At 36.6% G+C, this 9,653-nt stretch overlaps 1 protein-coding gene across 1 annotated transcript in view; it reads right to left on the bottom strand.

Moving 5' to 3' along the window:
• Nucleotides 1–252: 252 nt before the first annotated feature.
• Nucleotides 253–9,653, bottom strand: part of FRYL (FRY-like) — a 174,800-nt gene continuing 165,399 nt past the window's right edge. Inside the window, exons 57-61 of the mRNA XM_006894156.1 lie at nt 8,108–8,176; nt 4,694–4,711; nt 3,720–3,830; nt 2,173–2,363; nt 253–1,483 (exon numbers count right to left, since the gene is read on the bottom strand). Coding sequence (XP_006894218.1) covers nt 1,225–1,483; nt 2,173–2,363; nt 3,720–3,830; nt 4,694–4,711; nt 8,108–8,176 — 648 coding nt within the window. The 3' untranslated portion in view covers nt 253–1,224. The remainder of the gene's footprint in view (nt 1,484–2,172; nt 2,364–3,719; nt 3,831–4,693; nt 4,712–8,107; nt 8,177–9,653) is intronic.

Raw genomic sequence — 9,653 nt, 5'->3', positions numbered from 1 at the left:
ACACGTGAGTCCCGAAGAAACGTATAAAAATGTGTGTGCATCTCTCTTCTTGAATTCTGCAGACTTCAGAGTCTGCAAGTCGTATAGTTTACCATTGGCGACCACCTTTTTTTTTCTTTTCTTTTTTCCTCCTTTAGCTCTGTACACCTAGTCTTGTGTAACAGTGCAGTGCACACAGGTACAAGAAAATACTGGTTTTTAAATCTATACAGCGTCTGTAATAATTATGGAGTAAAATAAGTTAACTTTTCTAATGAGAGTTGCTGGCGGGCAGCGCACGTCTTTATTTTACATTTTAAAGTCTCTGCAGGCATCTACTTTGGTTAGTTGTCAACAGTTGTAACATAAGCACTGGTCAGAGAACTGAGCAGCATTCCAATAACGTTAACAGATATATTATTTCTTTTTTGTCAAACTGGGAAAGCCCAGCTTTATAATATTATTAAAATGTTCTAACATTTACACACTAGGAAGAGTTAGCGCTAATAAAATAAAAATTTTTTTCAAAAATAATCTTGCAGTGCTCTTTGAGGCATGCTCTGAAACATTATCACCAAACATCCATACCTTGAAAATAGGACTATCACATATAGCCATACATCCCAACGTACACACACATAATTCCTTATACAGACCCAAAACAAAACAGAAACACCCCCACCCTTATTCCACATACGCAAAAGAAATGAATGGTTTTTGAAAAGGAGTCTTTTTTCTGTGTACATATGTTTGATGTTCCCCAAGTAGGTGATGACGCATCAGTTGAAGGTTATGTTTGTGACCACTAGAAAGCCACGCAGCTCTGCAGGTCTTCAGCTAAAACAAGCCAGCTGTGATTTCAGCCTCATTTCACCTGCTGTCCAGATGCCTCCACAGGAGAGGCCGTTTATTGCAAACTTTCTTGGAAATCTTTTCTTTCTCCAGAAAGTTAATTATATTTCTATGCATCACTTTTAGCCCTTTTCTTTCCACCAAAGTTAACAGGAATTTTTTTTAAAAAGTTCTTTCTTCAGACAGTTATTGTGGGAGGAACTGGCAGCTGTTAAAAAACAAATTTTTCTTGTTCACATCTCTTGTTCTACTGTCTGATACAGTTTACAATAGACATCGCTGTGAGTGCTGCCTGGAAAGGTCATCAGTGAGCTGCAAGGGTTCATAAAAGGTGCTTGTTAATATTCTTCCTCATCTTTCTGGTTCATTCCTTTCCTAAATGCCTGAAGCTTCTCAGAAACCAGTGTTCACCAAGCTGCCCATGGGTTTGGCCTGTGCAAGGAGCTGGAAGGATTGCACGGTGCGTAGTGACTCTCGTATTTCCAGATTCAGTTCCATCAGTTTGTAGTTGGCTTCCGACATGTCCTGGTTGGAGCCTATAACGGCAAAGCTTCCGGTCTGGCCCAGGGTCTGGTGATGAAAATAGATGTGTAGCAGCGTTTGCACCGGGTCGTCTTCACTACTGCCAAATATATCATTGGGCCACAGAGATCTGAAATGGATGCAGTATTTGTAAGTACAAAGCCTGAACCAAACAATTATCCATTAAGATGAACTATGTTTACGTTATTATCTGTAATGATAGAAGTAACTCTTGTAATACAGGAGCAAATATGTTACTGAAATGTACTACTGAGAATGAGAATAACCTAAAATCAGTATCTATCTGAAACAGCACATGCATACAGGGTGAGGAGGAAAGAGAGAGGGGAAAAAGAATAAGGAAAGGTTTACCCACAGGCAGGGACCACTGGAGGGTAGGCAGGGAGAGCAGAGATTAACAATGGATGGAGAAAGTGGAGGAAGACTACAGCAAGGTTTTGATAAAATATTGTTAGAAAACAATGAGTATGAGTGACTAAAAATCAATCAAATACTTTGAATAGATGAGGATATTTTTTAAAGAAGTATATACCATAGCATAGGTAGGTTTTAAGTATTAATATTCTGTCATACATATTTCAAGACTTAAGAAAAAAAATAAATAAAACACTACAAATTTTAAAAATTAGTATGGTCTTAGTTAAACTGTAGAATATATCAGTTATGTTTTCCTTTCAGAAAGATAAGCTATTGACATATCAAGTTGAAAATGAAAGGCAAATTCAATAATCATTAAACTCCCTGTTAAGTATAAAGGCAGTAAGTACTTCAAATGTGAGGGTTCCCCCCATATTTTACCTGAAAGCTTTGACCTGTGCTACAGCTGATATAAATTCCTTATTTTTCAAAGTTTCAATTAAAGAATGGATGGCCGTTTCTATAGTAGTTTGTGCAGCTTTGGAAATATCAATTTCTTCATTTTCTGAAGCAGACTCAGCTTCTTTGAGGATCGTTTCCAGCTGGGCAAGTTCCTCTGACATGTTGAGGACCTAAAACCAAACCAAACCAAAAAATCTTTTTATCCTTTAGGGACATATTAGTAAACTCAGATAAGAAAGAAAAACCCAATTGGCTGCTGGGGTACATCTGATCAGAGAGAGCTCTCTAGGCCTAATGGCAAGGAGATGGGCTGTCACACAAAAGGGACACAGTTCAAATCCACCAGCTGCTCTGTGGGAGAAAGAGAGGAGTCTACCCTTGTACAAATGACAGCCTCTGAAAACCACTGAAGCCTCAGCTCTAGTCAGCTCTGACTTGAAGGCACATAACAACCATCACCACCATCACTACCACTTAGGGAGTTTTATGTAAGCCACAAATAAGTGTGTGTGTGTGTACATATGTTGTTGTTGTTATGTGCTGTCAAGCCACTTGCGACTCATAGCGACCTATGTACAACAGCCCTAAACTCTGCTCTATCCTGTGCCAATCATACTGTCTGTGACACAACCCATCCTGATTACCCCAGTCACTGAATCAATCCACCTCATAGAGGGTCTTCCCCTCCAGCGCTGTCCCTCCACCCTCCCAAGTGTGATGTCCCTCTCCAAGGACTGGTCTCTCCTCACAACATGTCCAAAGTATGTTGTTAGAGCCTCAGAATCCTTGCCTTCAAGGAGCTGCCTGGTTTAACCCTTTCCAGGATGAATATGTTTGTTTTCCTAGCAGTCCATGGTACCCTCAATACTCTTCTCCAGCACCACAGCTCAAAGGCATCAATTATCTTTCTATCCTACTTAGTCATTGTCCAACTCTGATGCATAACAAGTGCTTACAAAGACCATCATCTGCGTGTGTGTGTGTGTAAAATACTATTTTACAGATTTAGGAACGAAAAAAATTATTTCCCCAGGGACAATTCTGGGACCAGCACATAACAACAGGGGAAGACGACTGGCCACGGCTTTTGAACCTCCTATACATTAAATGATTACTAACGTTCAAAGTGTTTTTTAACATGTTTAATTTTGTGTCCGCTAATAAAACTATAAATATAATACATGGGCAAGATGTTAGGGGATTTCCCAATACAGCATTATGTCTTCATGGAATTGATGTGCTTTAGTTGACTTTTATTTACATCTTATCTTTTTGGTGCTGCTGAGACCGAATTAAAGTCTTGAACATTTTAAGGCTGTTAGAGATCTGCTGTTTTAGTTACTAATAGGCCCTGAAGTTGCATACTAATGGGGAGGGAGGGGGGAAAAGGGAGAGTTCAAGAACTTAGGGGGGGAAAAAGTACCTATAAATGACTTTTGTAAGCAACTCTAATATGGATATATGCACATAAATAGTATTTATTTTTCAGAATCAATCACTGATGCCTAGTAAAATGGAATATTTACCTCTGTGTCATTTTTTATTGTATTTACTTGATTGATAAGTTTACAGTAGGCCTGGAACAGAAGCAGCAATTGAAAATGCAATTTGTATAACCTTCGGCAGAGTTCCAGTTCCTAGAAAGAAATAACATTATATTAAATTTAGGTGTTATTTCCCCCCAGTACTTGACTAGATAGCATAGTTCAATAGCAATTTGTAAATAAATAATTATGTTAACATTTTCTTGGTATTTTTTTTTCTGTAGTAAGTTAGTTAATATGGTGTAAAGCTGATGAAAAACAAATGAGAGATGCTTTTGAAGACTGGAATGAAAATAAAAATGTAAAGATCATGGTTGGTTACAAAAATTATTTTTAGTGCTAAGCACCACATTTCATATCAGATATGCAAAGTATTTTAGCAGGCAATATGTAGGATATAAGAAAGAATTCACTAATAATGTATTTGAATTTTGCAAATAAACTAGTATAATAATAAAAAAAAAGGATTCACTGATAATTAAAACTTTAAATTCATAAAGAAAAGAGTTTATAAATGTACAGGTTTTTTACCCATATCAGGAAGTACATTTCATTGCATTTATCAAGAAGTGCTTAATAAAGGACAGTAAAACTAGGTCAACTTACTGTCTAGACAGTAAGAATAATTTTTTCTTTATAAGAGATTGAACCACTCTGTATTGTCTCTGAATTGAGGCTATGAAATGAACATGAGCACTTTGATTTTTAAAACTAAGAATTTTAAAAGGAGCTATGTTAGTAGAAGATTTGAAAAAAGGCAATTGCTAGTTGTACATGTTAATTATAAAATCTCTCTCTCTCTTTTTTTAATAGGGCCAACAGAGTTCATGGCTGCAGTACACCCTGCTCTTAAACAGCCCATGACAAAACATTGGCCACAAGTGGACAGATGGATGATGAAAACCAGTTTTTCTGACAAAGGTTAAATAGTCTATAAATCAAGACAGGTCACTTACTGCTAGAATTTCCATTTGCTAAGCAAGAAGGTGTGCAGGTCATAAAAAAATATAAAAGAAGAAAAAGACCAAGAATTAGTGTAAGAAATCATTTTATCTAGGGTCACAGATGTCCCATGCAAATTGAAGAACACATGTTTCCCCCAAGAAAAATTTAGGATCCAAAAGAAAATATTTTATACATTTAACAATAATAATTAAGGGTGATCTTAACTCTTTGGGAAAGAATAACTCGGTTTATTTCTGTTCATAAAGCTATCAAGAGTAAAATCAGATCATTAATGTGATCATGGGAATCCTGGCTATTGTAAGTGTTCTTCCATTCAGATTTCTATAGCCATTATCATCAACAAAACTCTCAACTGTAATGAAATTTACACTAACAGAAAATTTCTGAGAAGAAAACAAGAAATTAAACGAATTACAATAACTTCACAGTGTAGAACTGATTTCTAATAATTTGACACAATAAATACTTACCTATGAGAAAATGATTTCTGATGGCTAAATCTAGCTTTTTAATCTTTATTGACTAATTAGGTCCTGCTGTTATGTGTTGTTGAAGTGAAACTAATATCTGACCCTTGACTGTTGATGCCAGCAGGTTTTCTGAGGCAGTAAACCCAGTGAGAGAAGACTGCTCATCTTTCTCCCATGAAGCAAATGGTGGGTTTGAACCATGTGCCTTTCTGTTGGCAGTCCATCTTCTTACCACTAGGCCACCAGAGCTCCCTAATAAGACCTCACCAGAGCTCCCTAATAAGACCTCGGTTTACATAAATTATTACTGAGCCAGAAGGTGGAATATCAAAAGCACTTTAAGTTGCATTCCAAACATTAATCAGGGAATTAAAAAAAAAAATAAACTAGGTTTAGTCAAAGAAGATGTTAAAAAAAACAGTAAAAATAATTTATGAACTATTTTCAAACTTACTAAAATATCTGCAGTATTTTGTTCACATGAAGATTTTTAATGATAAGAACAGTTGCTAAAGTGTAGCTTCTAGAAGTACATAAGTTTGCTTTTTGAAATCTTTCCTCTGAAGCACTTTTTACTATTTATTTTCAACCATTTAGAAGGGATTTGCTAAGCAAAGGTGAACTTTAGTTCTGAATAATTTATCATACATTAAGTGGGTATTCATTCAGTAAACATTAGTTGAGCATAATCTAATGCCTAACATATGAGAATTTAAGGCTTGTGACGGTGAGGTTTTATTTAATAGCTACCGAGAGATTACTTATTATTTGGAGTTTTAAGTACTTTCCCACTTCTATTAGAATAAAATAGAACTGATTCGACAAGCATTATTTGCAGAGTCTCCATTTGGAGGCATGACAGAGATCTGCTGATAAACTCATGATCATGTATCAACAGCTATAGGAAGATAACACAAATGCTGTTGATTCTCTAACTCAGAATTAACAGACCTTAAATACATGAACACATAATATGGATTTATAGGGTCATCTACTTAAGTACATTTAAAAATATTTCTTTGTTAGTGGAATTTGCATGTAGTATCTTTCCACTTCTCCATTCAGTAAATATGCATTGATTGCTTTTATACAAAGACTTTCTGTACAATAATCGACAGTAATAAAAACTGTATAAAAATGCTCCATCCCATCTACCTCTCAAAATATGAATGATGAAAGAAAATATAAATGAAACCACTATATAAAAACTTAGTAAAAAATGTCAAGATATGTGCTGAGACTCTTAGAGATGGGTCTAAGAAATCCAGCTCTGGGGGATCAAGTGTTAAGAGGCTGTGCTGCAATCCCAGAGGAAGGCTGTTCAAATCCACCAGCTGCTCTGCAAGAGGAGGATGGGCAGTCTCCTTCCATGTGATTTACAGCCTCTCAACTCAACTGCACACAACAACAACAACAATTAAACATGGGAAAAAGAGGCTTTGTTATTCAAGCCACACAGTTAAATAGTCAGGACAGAATTCTAATCAAAGGATTTAATTCTAGTCTGGGGTTAACCCCTCATTCTGCCCCATTTCTTTCTTTACAGACATGACTGGAGGGTTAGCTCTTTGATACAGTGCAGGGTTTGAAGTCAGTACACCAGCATACGTTTGAATCTTGATTCTATTACTTAATGACTCTTAGACAAGACTGCCTCTCTGAGCTTCACTTTCCTCATTTGGAAAATGAGCATAGCTATCACATCTACTTGACAAGTGTCCAAGAGTAGGAAAAAAATGAATGTGACGTGCTCAGTGACTGGAAAGGAGTTAGCACTTAACTGAGAGAACAGAAGTACTATTTCTCAGCCTTGCAAGTTTTAAAAAATTCCAAATGTTACTCTTTGTTGACTCCGAACCGACCTACAGCTGACCCTCAGGGTGGGTTTTCAGAGGCATTTAATCATATGGGAGGAGATTGTCCATCTTTCTCCTGCAGAGCTGGTGGTGGCCTCGAACTGTGTGCCTTCAGGATTGCGGCGCAGCTTCTTGCCATTAGGCCACCAGAGCTACTATTGAAGTGTAATAACTTATAGGAACAAGAAATCTATAATCATGTAACAGAACTGGAAAAGAGTAGAATTCTGATGCCTAGCACAGAGGTTGTTGAATAAATGTATTTTATCGTTGGTGTTGTTGTTATGTGTTGTTGAGCTGACTCTGACCTATGTACAGGAGCTCTGAAGCTTCCTCTGTCCTGAGCCAGTCTCACTGATTCTGACACACTAACCCTAGTCAGAGAGTCAATCCATTCTATATAAAGCTGAATTTCTCCACAGATAGGTCTTCATATATCCTTTCATAATCCAAAAGACAAGGAGTGGTGGTTCACGCCTATCAGTGGCTGCATAGGAGAAAGATGGGCATTCCTCTCCTGTAAAGAGACAGCCCCAGAAACCTGATGAAGAGTCACTATGAAGTTGGAAATTGACAGTGGGTCTGGGCTAATACAATATACAGATATCATATGCACACTTTCTCCAGGAAAATATACTGCTGTTTTCATAGAAACTACTTATTAGAGGGAGTATATATAATTTCTCCAGTCACTACTATGCTTTTAAAAAGGCTAGTTTTAATTTACCCAGCATTCTTTTTTAGCTTTTTTTTCTGACCAACTTATCTGCAGAATATTGAAGCCAGACACTTTTTTTCTAGAAGCAACTAAAATCAGCCTGGCCTGTCCAGATAGTCATCAAACTTATCCACTGAATGTTATTAAGCTTCAGACACAAGCTAGTGGTTGACTTTCATGAGGGCACATTTTTCATTAGTAAGTCAATATTTCATTGAACCTAACTTGCACAAAGATTGTTCTGATAACCAAAATGAAAAGTTTTGCAAATATTCTTTATTTCCAGGGATATCACAAAAGAACTTTTGGAGACATACGTGAGATGCAAATACAGTAAGAAAAGAAATAGAAGGAACTTACCTGTGCATCTGTGTTCATCCTACATGTGTTGTCTTTGGCACAGAATGTCCTCTTATAGTTGTCTAGCCACTAAAAAAAAAGAAGTAACAGTGAATTTTAACGCAGCACAATTGTGGATGGCACAGCGAAACTGGTAACCACCAGCCTGTACATATAAAACAGCCAGCTTAGAAGTTAAAAGTTTCAGGAATGCGGGACATAAAATTTAACTCCACTTGGGCCTAATCATTTATAAACAAGTAGGATGATACCATCAGTATTTAAACACACACAGTCTTGTGCTAGTTTCCTGATGAAAGCACGATAAATGTCTGCTAGTGATTTGTGGCACTCCATTTCTGTCAAGAATATTTTGTCAGATTACAGGTTTTATTGGAAATCTTCACATGTATACCTGACCTTTGTTTAATGCTACATGGGGAAATGAAAGATGTCCTCCTGCTGCTCAATTTAATAAAAGGGCAACTTAGAGAGAATGAACCAGTTCCGTTTGCTTAGCAGAAGTGCAATTCCCAGACGACGCTGTCAGCTTTAATTAGTGAAATGCAAACCAAGATCCTTTTTAAACTGTGCTTTCCTTTCTTTTTGGACAGTAATGAACGACAACACACATGTTTATCTCCAATGACTATTAGAGAAGCCAAATGTGCTTTTTACCTTATCAGGGAGCGGCTGCTCCTAAAATTGGATATTTATTAAAAGTGCATTCTCTTTGGTCAAATAAAAGTAATAGAGAAAAGGACTCTTAATTGGACAGGATTTCCAAGCTGATACAAAGGCTAACAGCTTTTACATTTCAGGTACTAAATTTTAAACTATTTGATATTCTGCCAGATATTTTGACTTCCTAAGTTCTTTATTTGGGATATATTAACATAAAAATAGTAAGAAATCATTAGAACTTTTCTCATTAGGATTTTCAGAAAAAACAGCTCTAAGATTGCTCTTTGAAAGTTAGTACTAAGTACTACACTTAAACTTCTCAATTGTAGCTTAACTTTGTACATGTAAAGAATTAGAATTAGCCATCTCGGTTATTTGAAAACAGTCTTTTTGACCTCTATCCCCTTTACCTCAGGCCCTCAGATTGCACTGACCTTTGGGCTAAATGCTTGACAGCATCTCTGAAGGAAAATATGTTAAGTTTTTCGAATGAGACGGTTGATGGCAGTCATTGTCAAAAGCTATCCAGCAGATTTATTTCAGTAAAATGCTGCTGACACCCATCCTGGAATCTGTGCATGAAATCTTTACCAATATGAAATATTAAACTGTTTATAAAACATAATTACCAACACTGTGATCCAGTCCAATCTGTCCAAATGTACTAATAAATGTGAAAAGAGTTTCAGTGTATTATTTAATGGCCTATTCAAACTATGATTTTTTTGTTAGTTTGTTTATTTTTCATTTCAATGAACATCTACAGAGATTTTGGAATTCCATTCATTCATTGTTGTACCCTTCTCCCCGCACAAACCCCTTCCCCCCCCCCCCCCGTTTGCTCCTCTCCTTGAAAAGCAGAAGAAAGACTCCCTCATTGGTA

The sequence above is a fragment of the Elephantulus edwardii genome, unplaced genomic scaffold, assembly GCF_000299155.1.
Source record: "Elephantulus edwardii isolate Elephantulus edwardi_28Jun2011 unplaced genomic scaffold, EleEdw1.0 scaffold00137, whole genome shotgun sequence".
NCBI classification, from domain to species: Eukaryota; Metazoa; Chordata; class Mammalia; order Macroscelidea; family Macroscelididae; genus Elephantulus; species Elephantulus edwardii.
The sequence above is the reverse complement of the archived record's forward strand: the minus strand, read 5'-3'. Positions and strand labels throughout refer to the sequence as shown.